Source organism: Bubalus kerabau, chromosome 2 (assembly GCF_029407905.1).
Source record: "Bubalus kerabau isolate K-KA32 ecotype Philippines breed swamp buffalo chromosome 2, PCC_UOA_SB_1v2, whole genome shotgun sequence".
In the NCBI taxonomy this organism is placed as follows: domain Eukaryota; kingdom Metazoa; phylum Chordata; class Mammalia; order Artiodactyla; family Bovidae; genus Bubalus; species Bubalus kerabau.
This window is the reverse complement of record NC_073625.1, coordinates 99,565,262-99,591,540: the sequence shown is the minus strand read 5'-3', so window position 1 is coordinate 99,591,540 and position 26,279 is coordinate 99,565,262. Positions and strand designations below refer to the sequence as shown.

Here is a 26,279-nt window from a genome sequence, read left to right as displayed (position 1 = left end):
CTTGACTGTAAGGAAAACAGGAACCATGTGTATCTTGTTCCCTGACTTTTCCCCAGTACCTAGGCCCTTGCTGCTCTAAATGTGGCCTGGGGACCAGTTGCATGGGCATCACTGGGGAGCTTGTTAGAAATTCAGACTCTCAGCCCTCTCCCCAGCTCTGTTGAATCAGAATCTGCATTTAAACAAGATTCCTGGGAGGCACTGGACTAGAACATTGCCTGGTGTATAGGAGAAGTTCAATAAATATTTGTTGGATGTTTCATAACTAAATATCCTCATACCTGACCCTCTCTTTAAATGAAATCAGTCAAAACCCTTTTTTTCCCCAAAAAACTTTGAGTGGTTTTAAAAATGAATTCAAAGCAATGTTCTCATTTGTTGCTGAAAACTCATCTTTGTGAAGGTTGTTTGATAGGAGTGTTTTCAGTGTTATGGATTAAATGTTCAGGAAGAATATCTGGCCTTATCCCTAGGCATGTGCTAGCTAGTGGTTGAAAGGACCCCCGAGAAAATCTTTTTGCCAAAGAGGCTGAACTCAGAAGGAAGTTATCCTGTCGTGGTCATTAAGTAGTTAACAAGGCCTACAAAGCTTCTGTTCTCACAGTTGAATTGCATTTTCTTGACCCACCCTTTGACCAAGCACCAGGTAGCATTCAAAATGCACGTCTCATCCACTTACCTTCTAACAGAGACAATCAGTTTTAAAAAGGCATAGCATTCAGTTTCGGGCACAGGCCTTTTAAAGGTGCTGTAATGAAAAAATGAGACCCCAAAGGATTGCTCTATGTCAAGCAATGTCAGTTTATCTCACCATCACATTTCTGTAAGAAATCTGCCAGGCGGATGTGTCAACTGGATGGCTCTTGACAGACCACTTGCCTTTTTATGCAAATTGTTTTCTGAGATCTATATTTTATATAGAATCCCTTCAGTTGGCATTGTGGTGTCCCCCAAAGCGGTTGAACTTTGTTTCATTTACTTGTTTTTTTTGGTTCTCCAGCCACCTTGGCTAGGAACTTTCTAAAGCCACTACCTTAACCTCCAAAAGTAACTTTTACAGTAGAAATTTCAAGCCACATGAGAAGCCAATGAGAGCTATGATTGGGCAAGATTAATTTTAGTCCTACATAACATGTAGAAGTCTTTTTCATTAAACTGACTGGCACAATGAAGGGAGATGGTTAAGGCCATAGCGTTCATACCATTTAGTAGCGCTGCTGCTGCTGCTGCTAAGTCGCTTCAGTCGTGTCCGACTCTGTGCAACCCCTTAGACGGCAGCCCGCCAGGCTCTCCCATCCCTGGGATTCTCCAAGCAAGAACACTGGAGTGGGTTGCTATTTCCTTCTCCAGTGCATGAAAGTGAAAAGTGAAAGTGAAGTCGCTCAGTCGTGTCCGACTCTTCGCGACCCCATGGACTGCAGCCTACCAGGCTCCTCTGTCCATGGGATTTTCCAGGCACGAGTACTGGCGTGGGTGCCATTGCCTTCTCCCTTAGTAGCACTAGATGGCGTTATATTCTATTCACATTTTCTCAAGTTTTGTCTTCACCTGCATCCATGAATACTTCATCAACTTGGACATGTATTTGTAATACTGGGTTATTTATTTTTCTGGGTGAGCCTTAATGAAAAACATTATCAAACTATTTTTGAAGTCACAAAGCTCAAACTATTGCAGGTCACCTTCAAAGATTCACTTTCTCAGGGCATTCAAAAGGGTTAGAGGTGACAGTTTCCCCTGGAAGGAAAGGCACCATTCCCTCAGAGGAAATTGCTATCCAAGCATTTTTTAAATTTTCTTTTATATTGAAGTTAGTATTGTGAGAACAGCAGCAAGGCTTTAAGCCATATTAAATTCCCAACATCTTTCTTATTTTTATTTTGAAACTGCTACTTGGTTTTACTTTCTGCTTTTGGTATTATGTGCTAAGCACTCCTCAGAAGAGGCTATAAAAGTGACCTCTGCCCTCAGGACTGTCTGCCAGTGGGTAACTGCCCAACAGATTGTTGTCACCTCTTGTCCCTGTATAAACATCCTCCTCTGTCATCTCCAAGTGTTCTGTTTGTTTCTTCTTCTATATGAAATTTTATCTATGGAACAGACTTTCAAATTTAATCAGACCTACCCTTTTCAACTTGAAACACCTTTATAACATTTCTGTAAGTAATTGCCTTGCCTATATTAACATTCAAAGGAGCAGGAGCCTTCCCTGCCTGTCAGAGCAATCCATTTGAAGTAATAGTAATAGTTAGGATAATAATGGCTCACACCAAGCATTATGTGTCAGGTATACCCCAGTTTCCTTTATTTGAGCACTCTCCTGTTCCTTGCTCCCCAAATGCTTTCAACCTTTTCTCTATCCCTCTGTGATGTTCAAAATTGAAGTTTCCAGTAGGAGTTATCACCTTCCATGTTTTAGCTTTCATACTTTTATTGATTCATCCTAAAGATGGAACCACTAAAAAAAAGTCTAGAGTAATAAATTTAAAAATTGAAATGTAGTCATAGACAAGATTGAAAATTTCTATTTAGAAAAAATGCTTGAGGTTCTAGTTCTTGAACTACAGCTGAAAGCCCTGCGGATGTCAGAGCTATAACTAACAGGACAAAGAAAGGTAATCAGTTGTCTCTCATCCTGTTTCAGTCTCAGGGACCCGATTTGAACTTTGACTATTCCTAGCAATTCTAAAGAGAGCTCCATTAGTAACATATATTTAGAGAAAAAAATACTTTTGTCCAAAAGTGGGCTTAATTTAATGCTTTTTATTTGTGTATTTCAGGGGGCTCTGGAGCGTAATGAAAGCAAGGTTCTTCGTTTGCAGCTTGAACTCTCAGACACTAAAGCAGAACTTGAAAGGAAGCTTTCAGAGAAAAATGAAGAAATAGAAAATTTTAGGTATGTACAATTATTTTGATGAACAATAGTTACATATTTCAGGATCCTTAACTGAACAAGGATTCATTGTGTTTGGCTACTTTTATAACCTTTGTTGGAATATTAGCACAGAGACAGCTGGTCTGACCCAACACCAGACTCTTCCTAGTCAGCACAGCACTGTTAGTATAAAAGAATACCTCTAACATGATTACTATTAATGTTTATGATTTTCTTATTCAAGCAGCTTCTGCTTGCGTACAAAACTCAAAATAACACACCAAAAAAAGCCAAAGTATGTGGACAAGGACTGTATATACTGCCTGGATCTCCCTACAACAAGCTTCTTTCTTGAGTATTCAAGACACTGACTGATGGTGCCGAACAGTGAAGGAAAAGAACCCAAAAAAAAGTGATGCTGGACATTAAAATTAATGTCAGATCATAGTGAAGTTTCCACCTCCCCCCTGCCTGTACCTGTAGCCATTTGTTTGGAGAGGGGCTGAAGCTAAGAGCCAAGCTGCTTATTGAATCCCTGTTGAAGCAGCTGAGTCTTAATAGTCAGGAAACTGAATTAAATAGGAATCCTGGGTTGCAGGATCTTTTCTTAGCTTCATCATAACAAGCTGATGATTTTAGACATCTCACTTCTTAGCTTCTCAGTGAAGTGAGGGGATGAAAGCAGCCCCATCCATGTCACAGAAGGTGGCGAGGAAGATCAGTAAGCCAATGTTGGCAAAGCACTTCACACTCTATAGATCAAAGACACCATTATAAACACATGGAATTAGCTATGATTGTATTATCCATCTGATCTGTTCCCTTAAGTCAGTGCCATATGTCAGCAAGGAAAAGCATTTTTGAGTCTGAGGTTCAACTGGCAATTTGCTTTCAACATGTTTGTTAAACCATTAAGAGAAAAGGTTACCATGTTCAGTTAAACTGGCCTCTTCCCCGTAGCCCATCTTCAGACAAAACTCCCATGGGGGTCATCTTTTTAATGAGGGTGTCAAGCCAAATTTGGTCCTCTGTGTGCTTTGAGTTATCTTTGCTCTCACTCACCGGCACTTTCCTCTATAGGACTGACGGTGGAGATGAAATCTGGTCTACTTAAGAGGCTGTGCCTAAGAGACTTTTTTTTTTTTATAAAGGGCAAAAACATTGGACCTTGATATTTGCCCTACTTCCTTCCATGAGGAACAAAAATGAATGTCTCCTTGTACCATTAAAAAAAAAAAAAAATACTCGTTTCAGGTAACGTCAAACCTGTGCCTATTAATAAACCCAGCTAAGAAAAAATGAGTCCTCAGAGAGTCTGCGTCTTGTCAGGTACCTCTGAGTGTCGTAGAGAGAGCTGTTCACCAATTATAATAATTTAAGTGCAAAGGAAGCTGGAGATCCAAACAGCTAGGGCTGGGAGAAGAAAGAATTGAAGCTGAGGCAGGAGCTGTCAAGGGGCTGAAAAAAGAAGGGCGGGCTGGAGGGAGGAGTGAGCTGTTCATGAGTTTTAGTTAATGATTCATAATAACTGTAATAGCTACATCCGGAAAGGAAAGATGAGTATATCTTAACAAAATATCACAAGTACCTTGTAGACCCTTTCTGTCTGAGTGCCCCATGCCAGTGGAGATTGGATCAGAAACCCTTAATCAGAGGGTCTAATCTGACTTCAGGGCTAGGAGAGGAGGGGATCTTAAGGAAACGGAAGAGAACACCAGGGGGAAATACTAGCAAAACATAGGATTTTGAGCAATCAAAGATAAGCCAGGTAAAATCTAGAACTCAAGGGAAATATTGCCTGAGGAAAAGATGAGGCTCAAGGTCCTAATTCACATAATCCTTGGATAACTCCGTAGAAACTGAGGGAGGCATAGCACACAGGACTCAGGATGCTGAAGGGACCAGGAGTACCTCTGAGAGAGACTCAGAGGCAAAGGTAAAAACCTTGGTAGGGCTGAAAATTCTGGTAAATCATTCACTTCACTGATGCTCTGCCTCCCAGCCCACTGTTCTTCCATTAGGGGAGGGCTGATCCTGCGTGAGCCAGGCTGGAAGCCTGTTGGGGTGAAAGAATGAGTGGCTCATATGTGGGTTGTATGTTTCACTTGTTCCATAGTTATTGAGCACTTCATGTTGGCAACATGCTGTGCCTGCTATTCTAGATAGAGCTTCGCAAACTTTTATGAATCGATAGGGCTTTTTTGCGGAGAAGGCAATGGCACCCCACTCCAGTACACTTGCCTGGAAAATCCCATGGATGGAGGAGCCTAGTGGGCTGCAGTCCATGGGGTTGCTAGGAGTCAGACACGACTGAGCGACTTCACTTTCTCTTTTCACTTTCATGCATTGGAGAAGGAAATGGCAACCCACTCCAGTGTTCTTGCCTGGAGAATCCCAGGGACAGGGGAGCCTGGTGTGCTGCCATCTCTGGGGTCACACAGAGTCGGACACGACTGAAGTGACTTAGCATAGCATAGGGCTTTTTTGTTTCCTTACAAATGTTGTAATTAGCAAAGCTAGAGTTAGAGAGGTGATAATGCAGTCACTGATGGAAGGAGAGGCTTTGATCCTCGCCCTCCTCTACCAGGAAAGCAAGAGGGATATCCACGGCCAGCTTGAAGGCCAACTGGCAGCTGTGACTGCCGTCTAAGTCAGGCCCTGCTGCAAGGCCCCAGCTGGGGTTGAAAATAAGTTAGGTGTGTGTCCTGAATCTTCCAGGGCCACTGGCTAAGTACATCCCCCTCCCAACTCAGGGTATTCATGAAAATGCTGAAATGTGTGGGGGCTTCTCAGTGGACCAAAACTGGGGTGTCCCAGCATGCATTCTGCTCTCTCCAGACACACCCAGAGAGGTGCTGGGGAAGGAGTTTTGGGGAGTGAGGCACCAAAATTCCCTATGCTATCAAAATGTGTTTGTTTGCTTTGCTTTGATCATCTATGGAAGGGTTAGGCAAGCTTTTTATTTATGGCATCAGATGGTAAATATTTTTGGCTTTGTGGACCATAGAGTCTCAGTTGCAGCTACTCAAGTCTGCAACCTCAGCTTGAAAGCAGCCATAATAAGAGATCAAATGACATGGCCGAATTTGGCCCAGAGCCCATAGTTAGCTCACCCCTGGCCTGTGACCTCAGGTTCCTAGGAATGATCCATCATCTTTTCCTTCCATATGGTTCACTCCTCTGAACTTAGTAATACTGAACTTTGCCACATGGTCTTCATCTACATACACTATCCAACTTAATTTCTTTTATTGTCTGAGTCTCTTCCAGAAGAATATGTTTAAATTTCTTCTCATGTCTAAGTAAAATATTTTAGCACAACTTCAAGATATAGGATCTCAAAATCAGGCATGGCATTTAGTTAGCGAAATATCTTGTTAATCATTTTAAAACTGAATCGTATGTATTAGAATTAAGGAAAATCTTTCATTTCTGTGATATAGATGAGCAACGTTGCAAGAGAAAAATATTACTGATTAAATTGACACTTTAAAATCCTTAGCTTTTTCAAAATTTAAGCTTTTATTCTGATTTTGTTTGCATTTGTTTTCTTTCCTCAAATTCTATTTCACATTTTGGGAAAAATAGAAAAGGAACTTTTACCATATTGCCTTGGTCTTGACTGCTTCATTTTTCTTTAAAAATAAATGTGCTTGAGGAGTTTTCATTTGAAAGATTTCTTGACTCTGCGTGGAATGTGCTGATTGTTTAGTGGCAATTCTCCAGGCCTGTATTATATGGAAGCCTCTTAAACCGTAGCACTTTCTACTTGTCTGTAGGTACTCATGAAATTGCATAAACAACTGTGGAAAAAGTACAGTTGAAACATCCATTTTGTTTGCTTAAGTGGATTATATCTCTGTACAGAGGATTTTGACACCAGCCTAGTGATGCTTTAGTGTTCCTGTATAAGTAGAGTCAGTTCAGCAAAAATGAGTTTCCTTATGTAAGACAGAGCAATATCTCAAAGCTTTCAGTGCTGTTGAGTATGTGTCCCTGTAGTACTTGTGGGCTAGGGCTGCCATAACAAAATAGACTGGGTGGCTTAAATAGCAGAAATTTATTTTCTCACATTTCTGGAGGTTGGAGGTTCAAGATCAAGATGTTCCCCCTGAGACCTCTCTCCTTGGTTTGCTGGATCCTCACATTTTCTTTTCTCTGTGCACATTCATCCCTAAAGTTTCTGTCTGTGTCCACATTTCCTATTCTTCTAAAGACATCAGTAAGATTGGATTCAGTTCAGTCGTTCAGTCAAGTCCGACTCTTTGTGACCCCATGAATTGCAGCATGCCAGGCCTCCCTGTCCATCACCAACTCCTGGAGTTCACCCCAACTCACGTCCATCGAGTCAGTGATGCTATCCAGCCACCTCATCCTCCATTGTCCCCTTCTCCTGCCCCCAGTCCCTCCCAGCATCAGAGTCTTTTCCAATGAGTCAACTCTTCACATGAGGTAGCCAAAGTATTGGAGTTTCAGCTTTAGCATCAGTCCTTCCAAAGAATACCCAGGACTGATCTCCTTGAGAATGGACTAGTTGGATCTCTTTGCAGTCCAAGGGACTCTCAAGAGTCTTCTCCAACACCACAGTTCAAAAGCATCAGTTCTTTGGTGCTCACCACCCTAAGGGCCTCATTTAACTTAATCACCTCTTTAAAGGCCCTGTCTTCAAATACACTCGCATTCTGAGGTAGTGGGGTATAGCGCTTCAACATATGAGTTTGGTTGGGGTGGGGAGAGAGACACAATTCAGTCATAATAGTCTCTAGTGACTTTATATGCTGGCATCCCTGTGGGATCCTCTTCTGGCAGCCAAGCAAAAGCCCAGGACCTAAAGGCAGGCAGGAGAGTCTGACCACAGCATGCGGAGGCACAGGAGATGTGCTAATTCTGGGCTCTGGGCCAGAAAGTTTTTTCTCTTACATTTGCATAATTACTTCTGAACGCCCCCTCCATCAATGGGGTGAAGTGTGGTCATGAAAAGTGGCACCTCCACCTGTCACCTAGTTGAAAACTCTGACCACACTCTTACTCCTCTGCAGGCTGCATGTCTTCCTGATTGGCCTCGGAGCTCAGAACACAGGCTCAGCGATAACTCAGTGTGGAACCTAATTCTGACTCAAAATGAGCATGTGTCTGCTATTTGGGCTGATAGACTCTATGAGTATGGCTTGTCTTATCTGTCCAGTATTAGGCCCTGCTTCATAGGGTGAGCTTAACAGGGCCTGTGTTAGTTATAACGGTTACATTGTCCTAACTCACAACCACCCAATCTCAGTGGCTTAAAAGTGTATTTTTGCTCTGTGTCAGAGTCCAGTGTGGGGTAGGATGGAGAGTGGGCCACTACTCTTCCAAGTCATTCAAGAACTCAGGTTCCTTCCATCTTTTGATGCCAGATGGTTCATTTGTGGCCCTCAGGTTTGCCATTGATAGGGAAGAGAGCACAGAATCATGAGTAAAAAGTTGTATGTGTGAGGCTTGGAAACACTTTTGCCCATATCAATTGGTCAGAATTCAGTCACACAGTCCCAGACTTTCTGCAAGAGGGTTTGGAAATGATTTCTCGGGGTTCCCCATATTTTTCCTTTGTCTTCCTGAACACACATCTATTGTGTAAGCTTCTGGCACTTTGCAAAAATGGTTTCAGCATGGATGTTATAAAGGCATGTTGAAGTAATTCAATATCACACAGCAGTTAGTTTTCTCAGCCTATCCTTGGTTGTACTCCCAAACTCCTGGCGAAAGATAACCATGCTATTCTAGGAGAATTAGGTGTCACAGGCCATTAGAGCAGGATTGCTGGTGCAGGACTTGTTTCAACCCGGATGACTGTTTCTTGCTGTCTTCAAACATGTTTCACCATTGAAAGTGTTTAAATATTATGCCCGTCTGAAAGAGCATCCTCCCTTCACTCTTAGCCACTATAGGGAATCCAGATATTTGCCTTAGACTGTCCTTGAGGAGGTCTTAGACAAGGGCAAAGTCTGTCCCACAGGAATCTCAAAAATATTCTAGTGCTTTTCTCTTTTAAATTTTATTTATATTTATTTTTGGCTGTGCTGGGTCTTCATCGCCGTGCAGGGTTTTGTCTAGTTGCAGCGAGTGGGGGCTACTAGTTGTGCTGTGCAGGCTTCACATGGTGGTGGCTTCTCTTGCTGTGGAGCGTGGGCTCTGGGACACATGGGCTTCAGTAGAAGCGGCATGTGGGCTACACAGCACAGGCTCAATTGTTGTGGTGCACAGGCTTAGTTGCTCTGCAGCATGTGGGATCCTACCAAACCAGGGATCAAACCCGTGTCTCCTGCATTGGCAGGCACATTCTTTACCACTGAACCACCAGGGAAGCCCACTAGTGATTTTCTTGATTTTTCTGGGGAGTTGACGTGGAAAACAGTTGATCTGATACGCTGTACAAATGCTCACTGATCTAACCCTTCAACCTCCATGGTTTCCAAATGAAGACCCTTTAGACTCATTTTGTTAATTACACAGAATCTGTCTTGAATTTTAAGTTTTTCTCTGATTCTTAAACTGTTGTGTGTACACAGCAGATACCCTTTCTCAACCTGGGTACATGATTTCCCCCCCTGAATGTACTCTAAAATTAGGAAGAAGCAGCAGTGTGCTATTGACTCCCTGCAGTCGAGTCTGGATTCTGAAGCTCGTTGCAGAATTGAGGCCACCCGGCTGAAGAGGAGCATGGAAGGGGACCTCACTGAGATGGAGCTCCAGCTTAGCTGTGCCAGCCGGCAGGCATCAGAGGCCACCAAGTCCCTGGGCCAGCTCCAGACCCAGGTCAAGGTATTTTCAATTGTCACATGGGGATGAAGCAGGGACGCCTCTGCTTATGGGAGCAAGCCAAGTAACAGGTTGTGTTCCACAATAAAAGTGAGGACACCAAATCTAGTCCTTCAGGAGACCTTACATTCAATCGGCTTACATTAATATGTGCTTATGATTAACTGGTTTATGTTATGTTTAACTTTGTTGAGTGTGCACACACAAACTCAGGTCCCATTCGACTCCCAGGGACCCATGCCCAGGCCCAAGTTTTCTCTCCCAGGACCTGCAGGTGCAGGTGGATGACAGCACATGCCTGAACAGCGAGCTGAAGGAGCAGGTGGCGGTGGCCGAGCGGCGCAATGCTCTTCTCCAGGCTGAAGTCGAGGAGCTAAAGTCCTTGCAGGAGCAGACAGAGCGCAGTCGCAGGCTGGCAGAGGAGGAGCTCCTGGAAGCCACGGAAAAAATCAATCTTTTCCATGCCCAGGTGGGACCCATAAACTCCCCATTAGCTTCATCAGCTGGTTGGAGGCAGAAATTTCTACATAGTCAGCCTTGGTCTTGAACCATACACACTTGCCACATGGAGCCTTGGGGGTGTCCGGTGAGACAGGGAGAGCCTTTGGCAGCAGAGTGGTGGCCATACCCTTCATTCATCTCCAAATGCATGGGCTCCCTAGGGCTGCAGCTACACAGTCCACAAACTGAGGGGCTTAAAACAACAGAAATGTAACCTCTTACAGTTCTAAAGGCTAGAAGTCTGAAATCAAGGCGTTGGCAGGGTAGCACTCCCTCTGAATCTTGTAGGGGAATCCTTCCTTGCCTTTTCTCAGCTTCTGGTGGTTTACTGGCAATCTTTGGTGTTCCTTAGCTTGTAGATCAGAGAAGGCAATGGCACCCTACTCCAGTACTCTTGCCTGGAAAATCCCATGGACGGAGGAGCCTGGTAGGCTGCAGTCCATGGGGTCACTAAGAGTTGGACACAACTGAGCGACTTCACTTTCACTTTTTGCTTTCATGCATTGGAAAAGGAAATGGCAACCCACTCCAGTGTTTTTGCCTGGAGAATCCCAGGGACGGGGGAGCCTAGTGGGCTCCCATCTATGGGGTCGCACAGAGTCGGACACGACTGAAGCAACTTAGCAGCAGCAGCAGCTTGTAGATTCATCACTCCAATTCTCTGCCTTCACATGGCATTGTCTCTGTTTTAGCATCATTTTCCTTCTGTATCTGTCATTGTCCAAATTTCCAAATTTTTATGAGGACATCAGTCAGATTAGGACCCACCCTGGGTCTGGAGGATCTCCTGGAGGAGGGTATGGCAACCCACTCCAGTATTCTTGCCTGGAAAGTCCCAAGAAGAGGATCCTAGTAGGCTACAGTCCATGGGGTCACAAAGAGTTGGACATGACTGACCTCATTTTAACTTGATTGCCTCTGTATGGAACCTGTTTCCAAGTAAGGTCACATTCTGAGAACTGGTGGTTAGGACTTCAGCCTATGTTTCTTGTGGGGAGGGACACAATTTGACCCATAACATTAAGCCCTGTCAGAAGACTGAACTGTCAGGAAACTCACAGCTAGGATGCTGGAGAGAGAGGATGAGGGGAACATTCACTAGTGTTCCAGAGTCATTTACCTGTTTATCCTGTTCCCTCTATGCCAATGTGTTCCCTATGAATCCCAGGATTCAGGGAAAAAAAAAAAAAGCTGCCTAAGAGCCAAGAGATTTCAAACAATTCTGAGTGGCTCCTGACAGTTATAATGAGTTGTCAGGACTCTGGCTTCTCATGGAAGGTTATGTAAGTGACACAAAACAAGAATTCTTAGAATTTTTACTATTTTTGTGGAATCAGGAGAAACCATAGTGGTTAGACAAATGCATATAGTAAATGGGTCATTCAGTAAACATTTTTAGTGCATCTACCATAACCTAGACAGGTGTCCGTGGTATTGTTGTTTAGTCCCTCAGTCATTTCTGACTCTTTTGTGACCCCATGGACTGTAGCCCACCAGGCTCCTCTCTTTCCTTGGGATTTTCCCAGTAAGAATACTGGAGTGGGTAGCCATTCTCTTCTCCAGGGGATCTTCCTGACCCAGGGATCAAATCCGGGTCTCCTGCATTGGCAGGTGGATTCTTAACCACTGGGCCACTGGGGAAGCCCAGTAGTATATAGTATAGATAGATGCAGAATATCTCCATCATCCTAAAAACATGAAGATCTAAGTAAACAAGCTGCAGAGCACTGCCAGGAGTACAATGATAAAGCAAGGATAGTCCTATAGAAAGCCTTCCCTGTCGATCCTACACTTCAGGAGATGCACAGTCTGCTTGATCTGAGCTGTGAAGGACACGTAAGAAGTCAGCCAAGTAGAGAGAGGAGTCAAGGGCAGAGGCATGAGGAGAGGAGGGGATTTAGGATGTTAAGAAAAATTGATATATTTACTACAGCGTACGGTGAGGGTGGGGTGGGAGAAATCAGCAGAATTGATGCTAAGGGAGAGGCAGATAGACCCAGGTCACCAGGGACTTGATTTTGAAACTGATGAAGTTTGAAGTCTGCTGAAGAATTGTGAGTAACTGGGAGCAAAGTTATTAGATTTGCATCTTCAGAAGTTTACTCTGATGATTGTTGTGAAGGATGGATTCATGCAGCTAGGGGCAGATGTGCCACGCTCGGGGCTATTTAGAAACATCTGTAGGATCATTGTGGTTGCCATAGTGACTGGGAAGTGCCACTGACATTTAGTAGGCAAGTTCCAAAGATACTAATGCTCCTGCAAAATACAGGTAATTCGCTATCACAAAGAATTACCCCTCCCGGAATGCCAACTGTAACTGAGAAACACTGGATAAAAGGAAATATAAACCAAAGATGCACCAGCTGGAAGGCACTGCATTTAGTTTGTGCCTACAGTCTGACTTTGTGTCCATGTGCATGACATGATCCTATTAGGATACCACATGTATAAAACAGGCTATAGGCTGTGCATAATTCCCGACAGGCTAACTCACTTCAGTATTTTCTTTCTCTTTCAGGAAAGCTTAAATAAATAAAATGAGTAGAAGTGTTATAAAGTAGAATATTGAATTTTTAAAAAGTAAATCTGTAGTACTTAATAGCTATTGGTAACAAATCATTTGCCATACATGGTTATAGCTGATGATGCACCAGTGGGTCTCCATATGATGATAAAGCACTAGCCTAGAGAGAGATGAGGACATCAACCAGAGCAAAAGCAGACATAGAGAGGAGGAGATAGATCTGAAAAAGAAAGAAAAGAAAAGAAAATTAGGCCACAGAGACTTGATCTCCAGAGCAGAGTTTCTGAAACTTTATGTGTATAAGAGCAAATAACACAAAAATGTATATTCTCAGGCCTCACCCCAGACCCACTGCAGAATCTCTGCTATAGGAGGAATCAAGCGAGTTTTCAGGTGATGCTGCCAGTCCAGAAACTACCCTTTGTGCAGTTCTGATCTAGGTGATCTATGGCTCACAAGGACTCCTCTCTCTTGTGAGGTCCTACCTTGGCCAAGAGGACCCCTTGCAATTCTGGGAATACCAGCTATCTTCTGATTGATGTATAGTGACCATTTTATAGACCTCTAACCTAGACCAGACATATGAGGCCAAAGTTATCCCTGTCTGATTACATGTGTCCTTTTTCAAACATCTAGCTTGCCCTTCTGCAAAGTACTCCCTCACCCTCTGCTTCCCAAAGAGAACCAATCATTTAGCTTGAAAATACTTTAACCATCAACTCCCTAGTGGATTTTAAGTGATTCTGTGTATAAAAGAATCAAGATTTACACTTGTACCTTTCTTTACAAAGAGTTTCTATGGAGTTTTGTGCAGTGAGCATCCTGACAAACTCCAGGAAATGCCCTCACCCCCACCCCCCAGGCTACACCCCTGGCAGTAGGAGTCCCTGGGCACATAGAGCCTGTCTCTCGATGAGGACTGAGGATAGCAATCTTGACAAAGATGCTTCCCACCATTGAGGAAGCAGGACAGAACCTGTGAGGCTGGAATATCTCTCTTCCTGTTTCCAAGGTTTAATCTTGCCACTGAGAAAGGCACTAGCCAGAGGAAAAGTGAACAAACAGAAGAGAAATTAAAAATAGGAAGGCTATGCCTTTTAAATACATTCTCTCTGCTAAGCTTTCACACCCTCAGAAAAGCTGTGCTACAAACACAGACCAAAAAGGAGTTTCAGTTTCTAATGTCACAACCCAGGAAGGAAAGAATTAGGGCAGCACCAGCCAAAGAACACAAGTAACTCTCCCGTGTGATGGAGCTTTCTAAGGGCTGGGGGGTAAGGCTCATCAGAATTGCTTTTCCCACCCCCTGTATCAGTGCAGAATTGGTAGAAACGGAGGTCGATGATGAGGAAGATTGTTCCCCCTGGAGCAGCATGCAGGAAGCTCATTTTTATTTCCCAGACCCCTGCTTTCCAGATGTCTGCTTTTGACCCTGACTTCTACTCTGGAACACTTGCTTCTTCCCACATCAAAGAGCAAAAGGCAGAAAAACATACTCCTCAACAAGGGGAAAACCAAACATGTGTTTGGGACTCGTAGGTTGTCTGGATCCACTGCTCCTTTCGGATTCAGGCTGCCATCTCTCCAGTAGTGGACCATGCATAGATGAAATCCCATGCATTCAGTCTAATGTGGTCTCTTGGCCCTGGAAGTGCTGCTTCACTGAGTATGGCTAACTAGAGGAAAATGACCTCCTGGCCAGAGCCCCTCACATTGCATGTCCTGAGCAGACCAGCTTGCATTTCACCACTGATCTCAACTTTCCTAATCAGGATGCTGCTTTTCTTTAGAACACAAGTCTCCTCAGCCAGAAGAAGAAACTGGAGGTGGATGTAGCCAGGATGCAGAAGGAAGCTGAGGAGGCGATGCAGGGCTGTCAAAATGCAGAAGAGAAGGCCAAGAAGGCAGCCACCGAGGTGGGTCCATGACTGCCTGCTCACTCCAGTCTTCCAGAGCTGACAGGAGCAGTAGCCAAGGGGCAGGGGCAAAGCTGCAGCCAGAAAGGATTCCATTGATTCTCCATATAGCCAGGGGGGAGATTAACTGACCCCTCTGCCTCTCTGCCCTCATTTTGGAAATTAGGCCAATCGGCTCCTCCCTTCCACCCAAACCACACAATGAAAAGAAGCAGCTGAATCACCATAAGCAAAATCTTCTGAAAGCAAGAGACTTTTTAAAATAGTCAAACCACTTTCCACTTGTGAATCAATATATCTAGTGTCTAGAAACAATTGTTCTTATGTTTCCTTACCCATAGCTATTTTTCCTGGGGCCTGTAATGGCTTCATGATGATGATCTGGCAAGAATGCTTATTTCACTTATTTTTTTACAGCCCATACTGCTGCTTCAGTAACAGAATCGGGTCGGTGAGGAAGGCCTTCAGGATTGGTGTACCTTCCTTATCTGCAAGTTTAAAGCTGTTGATAGGTGTCCTTTTCGTGAATGAGACCAAGTTCAGGGTTGACTGCCAGCCTTGACTGTACCTTTGTGGGCACCGAAAAGAGATACCCTCTGGACACCCACTGCAGATAGATGCAGATTTCTCTCAAAAGGCATGACAAACAGATGACAGTACTCAAAAAAAAAAAAAAAAAGGCCATGGAAGGAGGGAGGTGGGAGAAAAGTCTGTGTGTCAAGGTCCCAGGCTTGCAGGTCCCAGCGCCTGCCGAGCAGAGCTTGGACTTGATTTCACCCTCCACTCACCACTTCCCCATCAGGTGCTTCTGCACACTATGTTGGATGCACAAACACATGCAGCAGCCCAGAGCTCGCCCTGAGGTTGAAAGCTGATCTTCTTGCTAAACAGTATATGGGAACAGAAGAGAGAAGATACTCAGTTAGGTTTTACATTAGTCATTTTAAGATTCAAAAGAAGGGGAAAACTTATGTCTGTATCTGTCTGAATCATCAAGCACTTGGGTAGTTAAAACTCTTGCACCAAATCCTAGCTCTAGGTCACTGTAGAATCCAGAAGAATGGGGAAAGCATGCCTAGCATTCAGCCACTTTGTATCAACGCAGACACTCTGCTTTCTGATGGAAAAGAGGTGTGAGAAAGCTTAAAAGTGTTTGGCCAAGGGAAAAATAATATGCTCATTTCAAACATTTATGAAAATCTACACAGAAGTGGGGAAAAAAGAGCTTTTTACTCCTGCTTGGTAAATTTATGCAGTCACACGTTAGGAAGACTCTATCTGCATAACTTCACCTTTAAAAGATCTTCTTGACAATGTTGAAAAATGAACTCACTACCTTTTCCCCTGCCTTAATTCTCCAGTAATTCAGCTCTGAGCTCCAGCCCCACATAGCAAAACCCAGAGTTACCTCCATTATTTATTCTTTGCCCTCACCATCTGCACAGACGTCTCACACTTAAATTATGCAGATGGTTGATAACCTGATAGACAGAGAAACTTTGGCTGAGAGGGCAGTGTTCTTACATTAAAGGCACTGAGAGATTCATGAAACAGTTCTTAGTAATGGCAGCAAGACACCGAGCCCTTGTATACACAATCAAAGCCGAGAGCAGGCTTTGCAAGAATTAACCATCCTTTTGCCAGATTATTGGCACCGAGAGCATCAGTTGCTGCCAAATTCCTAGAGCCTAAACGTGTTTGCAGTTGCAAGTCACAGAATTACAGAAGTGAGGCGTGAAAAAGATTCTCCTAGGCACGCCACACTCTTCCTGGTGCATGCAAAGCATAGGACATGTCCTGGTGCTTTACTCAGTTAAAAATTCTGCCCTCAATTGGTCATCTTTCTTTGAATACAGATATTGTGTGATAGTGTTCACATGGTGTTTCATCTCTGGTCTGTTTCACCACCCGTCACCCTGATCTCCAGTAGCTGCTGCTATCTTGATTGCCTTATGGTTACCAAACTCGAGGACCAGAAGTTAGGGAGAGCATAGTGGGAAGAGATGAAGTACAGAGGCGAGGCATGGCCTTTAGTCACATCAGGAACTGAAGACTAGGGACAAAAATGTTCAGTTCTGTTGGCTGCCAGATTATCTCAGTCCCTTTCCTTCTTTTCTAGGTAGCAAACATGTCAGAAGCACTGAAGAAGGAGCAAGATACCAATGCCCACTTGGAGAAGATGAGAAAGAACATGGAGCAGACAATTAAAGACTTGCAAGAGAGGCTGGATGATGCTGAGCAGACGGCCATAGTGGGGAACAGAAAGCAAATCCAGAAACTAGAATCCAGGGTAGGAGTTTGCCTGTGTAATCATGGGGTCTTGACAACTCCCAGTTCAAAGTCTTATTGTCTTGGGATATCACATCAGATAGTGCTACCTCCCTCTTCACTTTGGCTTGTAGCACTTGCAGTCATCTGAGAGTGTCAGATCTCAGTATATTCATTCAGTCTTCTTGACTTTGGGCCACTAAACAGGACTCTTCCTGGAGTGGGTGAAACCTGCCTTCCTGCTTAGTGGAATGTATCTCCCCCAGCTTCACCCGCCCCGGCTCTAGGCTCCCCACAGCCTGGGGACCCACTGTTTCCAAACATTCTCTCAACAGTCTTGATTCCCTGCCTTTGCTCCCATTATCTGCTCTATGGAGAATGCCTGTATCCTAACAGCCAGAGAAAGCAGAGGGAAACAAGTAAATCAAGGACCAAAAAGACTTTAGTGCAGATGTAGTGAGGACTGACAGAATTGATGTAGTACCTGCCTTCAGGGAGCTTCAGGATAGGAAGACTAGAAAGACCTATCTTGAAAATAGGATTTTTAAAATTATTGAATCAATTTCAGTGACAATTTACAGGTCATGTGACAGATGCTATAAGGATAGAAAGAATATTTGACTGGGATTTTCATGCCTCAGAAGGGCCTCTGAGAAAGTATTGCCATTGCACATTTATGATACATCTATATAATGGAATACCAATACACATTTATGGTATAATCATACTGATTAAGGAGTGAAGAAGAGTGTTGTAATGTCCTGGAGTTCATGCCTAGTAGTACAATGATAATAAAGGCACAGGCAATGTGGAGAGTATATAACCTTCTGTGCAAGAAAGAGGGAAAATATGAAGACATGTACACATCTGCCTATATTTTCAAAAAGAATTGGTGGTGGGATAAAATGAAGACTAATAAAAGCCACTGGTCCCTTGGACTGCAAGGAGATCCAGCCAGTTCATCCTAAAGGAAATCAGTCTTAAATATTCATTGGAAGGACTGATGCTGAAGCTGAAACGCCAATACTTGGCCACCTGATGTGAATAACTGACTCATCTGAAAAGACCCTGATGCTGGGAAAGATTGAAGGTGGGAGGAGAAGGTGATGACAGAGAATGCGCTAGTTAGATGGCATCACCAACTCAGTGTACATGAGTTTGAGCAAACTCTGGGAGTTGGTGATGGACAGGGAGGCCTGGCGTGCTGCAGTCCATGGGGTTGCAAAGAGTTGAACATGACTGAGTGACTGAACTGAATAAAAGCCACTACGCATAGGAGGAAAACACAGAGATGAAAGTTAGGCCTTCTGAATGGACCTTGTTTAGTTGGTTTGATTGCAAAATTGTATGAAAGACACCCTTCCCTATCAACCCCCTACCCCATGTCCTGCTTTATTTCTCTCCATTCCACTTACCACCATCTAACATAATCTATGTTTTACTTTGCTTTGTGTGTTTCATTCATTAGAATGGATGCTTATAGAGGGGAGAGATTTTTGTGTTTTTTCCCCTGCTGTATCCCTGGTGCATAGGAGGCATCATATTCATTGAATGATGTTAACCTTGATCGTGTAATTCTGTAAGGCTACAGGCCAGCTGCTCATCTGTACTACAGCTCTCCCACCTAGCAGGGCTGTGGGTGGCATATGTGTGACATAGACTCAGGGTCTGGTTTCTTTAGAGAATCAGAACTGAACATGGAGAAAGATGAGGCAGCTTATTCTCTATATATACTTATGTCCTTCTAATACGCACATGTGTATGTACTTTTGTAATCCAAGAGAGGATACTTATCATCTCTGCATGGATTAGCTTTTCACATCCTTCAGAGTCTAAACAGTCCTTTTATGAGCTCACCTAGTTCGACCAGCTCACTTGGCGAGGCAGTTTTCCCAGAGAGCTTGCTCTGTTCCACCACTACGGGAACCAGAGTAAACACATCTTCCTTTGATGGTGTCAATTGGCCACTGCAACGCCCTCCTGGCTTGCTGGCTGTCCACCTATCATCTGAGACCATGGTTTGCTTGCAGGTTCGTGAACTGGAGGCTGAACTGGAGAGCGAAGTCCAACGTAACTCAGAGGCCCAGAGGGGAGCCCACAGGCTTGAACGGTGCATCAAGGAGCTGACCCATCAGGTACTCTGAGAAGCCGCTCCCTGCTTGCCTGGCTGCACCCTACCTCAGGCGGATGTGCTCCTTCAAGCCTGAAACCACCCCCTAGGACTCCTCTAGTTCTCTCTCCATCGTTCCTCTCCCTTAGCAGGAGACACCAACTTGCCCTTCCAGAGCTCCTCTGCTATTACTGATTTGGGTTGGTCCCTCTTTAGAGCTCTCGGGAAGCACAATGTGAGTGACAAGTTGCAATTAGAGGCGAAGAGCTATTTATACTATCCTTGTTTTTTCTCACGTAATGTCTGCAGCACTTTTGGAAAGATGCCTTCCTGTGAGAGGTTGAGTGAGAACAATGTGTAAATGAAGTGACTGGTGGAGACTGGGGTGGCGACTCAGCCAGCAGGTTTCATGAGGCGCTAGTTAAATTGGAGCAGGGGACGTTTCCACTCTTGTTTTCTGGTCTCACAAACACTGCAGGCCACCGAGGACTCTATCTGGTGTTGGTGCCGGGTGGAAATACAGCAAATGCTGAGAGGCCCCCTGCAGCTTTCTGACTGTTTTCATGTCTAAGCAAATAATTGAAAAGAAGTGGGCAAACTTGTTACCAGTAACTAATGCATTGCCAGAGTAGCAATCTACTCCTTCACTTGTGTTTTCATTTTCCAGCTTGTCTTACCTTTTCTTCAAACAGAGAAAACCAGATATCTCATGATAGCACACGTCTTGCTGACTCCTCTGGGCCCAGCACCTTCCTGGCACAGAGCAGATGCATGTGTTTCAGTTAAACACAGATGCTAATGGTTACTCTCTAGCTCTCTCTGCCACACAATATAGCTTTTTCCAGTGAAAAGGCAAATTCACTCTAGGTGCCCACTTTACAGCAACTTAGCACTCATGAGAGATCTGCCAGCCCTGATAGTGGCCCCCGAGGCTGAGTTGGTGTCAGAGACATCAAAGTGTTCCTTCCTTGCAGTAGGAAGGATAGTACTGTTAGGACAGCAGAGTGCTTCAGAAGCACCATCTTGGGCTAATTAAGATGAAATGAGCTATTTGTACAGTTCTTCTTTGCTGAATAAGTAGTTCTTTCCTAAGGCGAATTAGCCTGACATTTCTTTAGACCATGCTAGGTATTATAATGAAAACCACTGGGGACTGCACTCATGGTATATGTGGGGCAGGAAGTAAACACCTGGGAAACATGAAATATGTGCTCTTCTATGCTGCTTTTGAGCAAGGATAAGACAACATGAGGAAGCAAAATGCTGCTTGTTAATTGTGTCTGCTTTTTTCTTTTTATTTTCCTATGGATTATTCTTACAGTTTTCTTCTGTAAACAGGTTCATTATACAACAGTGCACTAAAGCTATACTTTCTTCATTGTCCCAAGTAATACAGTCTCATTCTATTGTGTTTTTATCTTTGTTTCTTTATAGCAATAATCTGTGTCTTCCTCTTGTACTAGCATGGAAGTGTATTTCTTAATTTCTTCCAAGTGTCTGCACAATGCTTAGAGTATATCTATTCAATTATGCAATGATTTTCTGCCGTCAACTCAGGTAACACCTATTGAGTACTTTTTATTACAAGATAACAGGCTAGACCCTGTCACTTTAAAGAGACATTAGAGAGCCCTCCATATTCCTTGATATCAGTACCTGGTTTTGAAATATTCAAGGCAGATGTTGAGTCAATTCAATCTGCTCTCCTTTAACATCAAAATAACCATCAGGACTGTGGGGCAGGGTGTTTTGTGATAGTACATCATAGGTGCCATTATAAAATGTCATTTTGAAAGGGATATAAATAGGGTTTTTCTTTCCTAGGAAAAATTCCTCTTGGAAAATCATACTGCATTGGAAAAGGGAACCAAGTGTCACTCCATCTACAAGAGTTTTAAGGCCAGTCCCCCACTGAGAATTTATCTCCCCTCATATGTCCCTCTAGCATTTGGAAATTCATCCTGTTTTCCTCTCCAGTGTCTAGAAATGTATGCTATAAAGCAGGACATAGGATTAGGAACCTATATTATTTACAGGAGGTAAAGACAGTTTTCCTCCCCACCACCACCCCCCCCTATTTACCTGCTCTACTTTACATTTGTCTACCTCCTGTATTCAGGGTGGAGAAGGCAATGGCACCCCACTCCAGTACTCTTGCCTGGAAAATCCCATGGGCGGAGGAGCCTCGTGGGCTGCAGTCCATGGGGTCGCTAAGAGTCAGACACGACTGAGCGACTTCACTTTCACTTTTCACTTTCATGCATTGGAGAAGGAAATGGCAACCCACTCCAGTGTTCTTGCCTGGAGAATCCCAGGGACAGGGGAGCCTGGTGGGCTGCCGTCTATGGGGTCGCACAGAGTCGGACACGACTGAAGTGACTTAGCAGCAGCATCAGCAGTGTATTCAGGGACCTGTGTGTAGGTGTTATTTAATCCTTAGTAATCTAAATGTGGATAAGTATCTTCATTTCAAGGGATAAGAAAAAAAAAAATTGGTCTCAGTTGGGCTCTCTAGGAACCAGATGACAGGGTGGAGTCAGAAGTATAAGAGATTTATGGGAGGTAACAACACCTGGGAATGGAGAACGAGATGGCACCCCACTCCAGCACTCTTGCCTGGAAAATCCCACGGACGGAGGAGCCTGGTAGGCTGCAGTCCATGGGGTCGCTAAGAGTTGGACACAACTGAGCGACTTCACTTTCCCTTTTCACTTTCATGCATTGGAGAAGGAAATGGCAACCCACTCCAGTGTTCTTGCCTGGAGAATCCCAGGGATGGGGGAGCCTGGTGGGCTGCCGTCTACAGGGTTGCACAGAGTCGGACACGACTGAAGCGACTTAGCAGCAGCAGCAGCAGTAACACCTGGGAAAGATAAAGGGGAGAGCAAGCAGCCTGAGGCAGAGAAAGCCTCACTGATTTATTTTTGCTTCTACTGCTTTTGTTTTTAATTTCCTTTTTCGCATGTGGTTGTCCAGTTTTCCCAACACCCCTTATTGAAGAACTAGCTGTCTTTTCCCCATTATATATTCTGGCTCCTTTGCATTAATTGGCCATGTATATATGAATATATCTGGGCTCTTTATTCCATTCAGTTGATCTGCATGTCTGTTTTTATTCTAATATATACTGTTTCAGTGACTATACCTTTGTAATATGTTTGAAATCAGAAAGCAAGATGCCTTCAGCTTTGTTCTTCTTCCTCAGGATTACTTTGACTACCCAGGGCCTTTTGTGCTTCCATTCTATTTTTGTGAAAAATGATAGTGACTGCATTGACTTTGTAGATTGTTTAGGGTAGTGTGGACATTTTAACATTAATTCTTCCAAACCACAAGCACAAAATGGCTTTCCACGGTTTGTGTCTTCTTCAATTTCTTTCATCAGTGCTGTATTGTCGTGTTCTGGGCGCAGGTTGGAAAAGAATTTCCAGACATAAGACACAATGAGAGGGAAATAAAGTTTATTAGAGTGGGAGATGCTGTTGGAAAGGGAAAACTCAAAACTTGAGCTGAGTTTTCCCAGCTCAAGGGAAAACTGATGTTGAACAGGGGTCCTTAGTCTACTTTTATACCCAGGGTACAAGGAGTGGGATTGGGGTCTTGTGGCTCATTTGCTGATTGGATGAGGCACGTATCCTGGGTGGGGGTAAGAGTAAGGCAAATACCTCCTCCCTATGGGGTAGGAGGGGAGACAAGTTATACTGTTTCCATTAATAGTTACAACATGGGGGAGGGAAGGAGGGTCAGGGTCTGGTTTTTCCATTCCTGCTTTCCAAGATCCTCCTTGGTTATCTGCTCTTTCATCCCTGGGTCATCACACACATATAGTTTTCAGTGTGCAAGTTTTTCACCTTCCCTCCTTGGTTAAATTTATTCCTAAGTATTTTATTCTTTTTGATGCAATTACAAATGGGATTGTTTTCTTAATTTCTGATAGTTCATATTAGTGTACAGAAACACAACTTATTTTTGCATAATGATTTTGTATCCTAAAAATTTACTTTTCTGCCTCTTTCTCTCTTCTCCTTCTGAGACCCTTGTAATGCAAATGCTGGTCCACTTGATGTTATTCCATAAGTCCTTTAAGCTGTCTTTATTCACTCCCCTCCCCGCCCCCCCCTCCCCCCCCCCCACCCCGCTACTTTTATGGGATGAATTCCACTGCCTTGTCTTGAAGTTCACTGAGCCTTTCTTTTACTTCATCTAGTCTCCTGTTGAATGCCTATATTGGAATTTTTGTTCAGATATTTATCTCTGTGATTTCTGCTTGGTACTTTTTTATATTAATATTTTCTTTTTGTTGAAATTTTCACTTTGTTTATGCATCATTCTCCTGAGCTTGGTGAGCAGATTCATGACCATTATTTTGAACCTTTTATCAGGTAAATCATCTACCTTTATCCTTTTCTGGGGTTTTATCTTATTCCTTCATTTGGAGCATATTACTTTGTTTCTTCAACTTTTGATCTCTGTGCTGTTGTTTACGCATTAGATAAAACAACTCTCCCAATCTTAAATGAATAGTCTCATGTAAGAGAAGATCTTTATTGTTCAATCTACCCTAGCTGTTAGTTGTCTCTGAACTCCTTGTGACTGTCCAAGCAGCCTTCTTTGTTCTTAGGGCTCTTAGTTGAGTGTTCAAAAACTGTCTATAATATTGCAAAGGGGAGGATCTCAGTCAGTACTTAGATGCAGGGCTGACTGGAGGCCAGACCCTCAGGCAGGGGTTTTTAAAGTATGCAAATACACCTCTTTCAGGGAATGACTGGGAGATGGGTATTTCTGTCTGTCTGTTCCGATCCTTGTGGTGCTATGCAGTTAAGAACTCTTTCTCTGTTTGCTATCATCTCATTGAACCTGTGAACACAAGCCCTTGCTTGAACACAAGCCCAGAGACAGAATAAGAAATTTATCCTCTGGATATCAGCTACAAAAGTCAGTACACCATACCTGTGCAGAAGCTCCTTTCTCAGAGATCCTGGTAGCCTAGGTGGGGCATGTGAAGATGGCACCCACTGGCTTTCCCAGGTGCTTCAGTCTTCTGCCAATGCTGAGGGGAGGAGGTGGTTAAAAACTGTTGCAGTCCTGTAGGACCCATGAATGTAAGTCCTGCTGGCCACTAGAGCCAAGCTTTCAAGGGATGTACCCTGGGTGGCAGCCATGAAAACTGGGCCACCAAACATGTGCTCCTTTCCAAGAGATACCAGAAACCTAGAGTGAGGCAGAGAGAGTGTATGAAGATGGTGCCACCAGCCTTCCTGGTCTCTGGAGATGTGTGTTAAATTAGAAGACTGCCCCCTTGGGCTGCAGCTACTAAGATAAGCAAATAGGTCTCTTTCAGGGAAACTGAGCATTTCTGTCTGCTGCCTCTGTGCTGTGTCCCGGGGGCTAAACATTAAACCTAGCAAGGAGGGAACAAGCAGGATAACTAAAGGGGCATAGGAGATGAGCCTGGTTGGAGTGAGGTTGTTTAGGGACGGGAAGCCTGATGGGCTGCCGTCTATGGTGTCGCACAGAGTCGGACACGACTGAAGCGACTTAGCAGCAGCAGAGGGAGATAAGTGGGGAAACCATGAAAGCCACCAAAAAAGTTGATACTTGATGGAATAAGTAAGATGGAGCTAGGAAAAATGTTTGAGCAGTAGGTGTTTGTCTTGGTTAAATCATTCATCTCAACCATCAGTCAGTTTAAATACTCTCCTTCAGGGCAGTTCAACACCTCCAAAGTGGAAGTACTCTAGTTAAAAGGGTGTGGTAAAGGGGGTGGCATGCAGAGCCTTCCTGCATGTCTGTCTCTTCCCTCCTTCCTCCTCAGAATACCCAGGACATCACAGAGCATGGTTGAAAAACACTGTCTCACTGGATTTCCTTTTTCCAGTCCAAGTCTGGATTTCAATGGAAGCAATAAGAACACACAAAACAGGGTCCCCATAGCTTATGGAATTTTCCTATCTCTGCTAATGCCCACTCCACAATTCCAGTAAACTTAGTCTTTCTTATAGTTCTGTTGCAGGAAGGGGGGCCCCTTCCAGGGCCCGAAACTGGGCTCTTGTCTAACACTTGGAAATGAATTATCTGAGGAGACACATGTGCTGACAAAGCAATAAATTTTATTGGGAAAGGGCACCCGGGTGGAGAGCAGTAGGGTAAGGGAACCCAGGAGAACTGCTCTGCTGCGTGGCTCACAGTCTCAGGTTTTATGGTGATGGGATTAGTTTCCATGTGGTCTTTAGCCAATCATTCTAATTGTGTCTTTCCTGGTGGCACACGCATTGCTCAGCCAAGATGGATGCTAGTGAGAGGGATTCTGGGAAGTGGACGGACACACGGTGTCTCCTTTTGACCTTTCCCGAACTCTTCCGGTTGGTGGTGGCTTATTGCGTATTCCTTATCAGGATCTCCTGTCATAAAACAACTCATGCAAATAGTTCTATGGTGCCTGGCCAGGGTGGGCGGTTTCAATCAGTGTGCTTCCCCTAACAGTTCCATTGCCTAAAGCCAAAAAAAAAGTTAGAAAGTTAGAAAGTTCAAGGAAAGAATTGGTTTGATGGGGGGCTGCAGGTGGGCACTGAGAAACCACAGGTAGGTGTGGCTTGGCTGGGCTGGGAAGGCTGAAGTCCAAATTGAAACTAATGGCTTTAACTTCCATTTTAACAAAGGCTGGGAGTTCTGTGTCATTGCTCTGAGCTGTGTTTATTAATTTGTTGGAACTTGGGATAAGTAGAGTTAAACTCATTTTTCAAATCATGGCTCTACATATGGTCTTTAATAAATTCTCCTTACTCTCATTTCCTCATGTGAGGCTACACCCAATGCAAACTGCTGGATCCTTCAAATCACCTTCACATACAAACCTGTACTTTGCAGGTAGAGGAAGATAAGAAAAATATGAGCAGGATGCAGACTCTGATGGATAATCTTCAGCTAAAAGTACAAAGTTACAAGCAGCAAATCGAGTCAGCGGTAAGTACCTGAGGCAGTTGCAGCCTCATGGATTTCCTAGCCATTTACATTTGATTAATGGAGATATGTGGCCCTGAGCTAAAGAGGCAGCTTGTCAGAGAGGACCAGCTCAGCTTAAAGTCTGCTCATTCTTTTTTTTTTTTTTTTTAATGTGTATGCTAGAATCATCACCTATAGTTAAAATTTGTGCAACTTTTCCCTTCAGGGAGCCAAAGCTCTCTCCCTTGACCTTTGCTTACACCCAATTATGCATTGTGCGATATGAGCCAAATAGGAGCATGGTGTCATGTAGAGATAGAAAATTTTGGTTGGGTAATCATCCTG

The 26,279-nt window shown here is 43.9% G+C and overlaps 2 protein-coding genes across 2 annotated transcripts in view; one reads left to right on the top strand and one right to left on the bottom strand.

Annotated features, from left to right (window-relative positions):
• The window catches only part of MYH15 (myosin heavy chain 15), a 146,111-nt gene that overhangs the window by 118,747 nt on the left and 1,085 nt on the right, over positions 1–26,279 (top strand). The window contains exons 33-39 of the mRNA XM_055570077.1: positions 2,781–2,896; positions 9,481–9,673; positions 9,936–10,139; positions 14,489–14,614; positions 16,734–16,904; positions 18,913–19,017; positions 25,860–25,955. Of these exons, the coding sequence (XP_055426052.1) occupies positions 2,781–2,896; positions 9,481–9,673; positions 9,936–10,139; positions 14,489–14,614; positions 16,734–16,904; positions 18,913–19,017; positions 25,860–25,955 (1,011 nt within the window). The remainder of the gene's footprint in view (positions 1–2,780; positions 2,897–9,480; positions 9,674–9,935; positions 10,140–14,488; positions 14,615–16,733; positions 16,905–18,912; positions 19,018–25,859; positions 25,956–26,279) is intronic.
• HHLA2 (HHLA2 member of B7 family) overlaps positions 25,083–26,279 on the bottom strand; it is a 160,638-nt gene continuing 159,441 nt past the window's right edge. Inside the window, exon 11 of the transcript XR_008710335.1 lies at positions 25,083–25,484. The gene's annotated coding sequence lies outside the window, so the exon portion shown is untranslated. The remainder of the gene's footprint in view (positions 25,485–26,279) is intronic.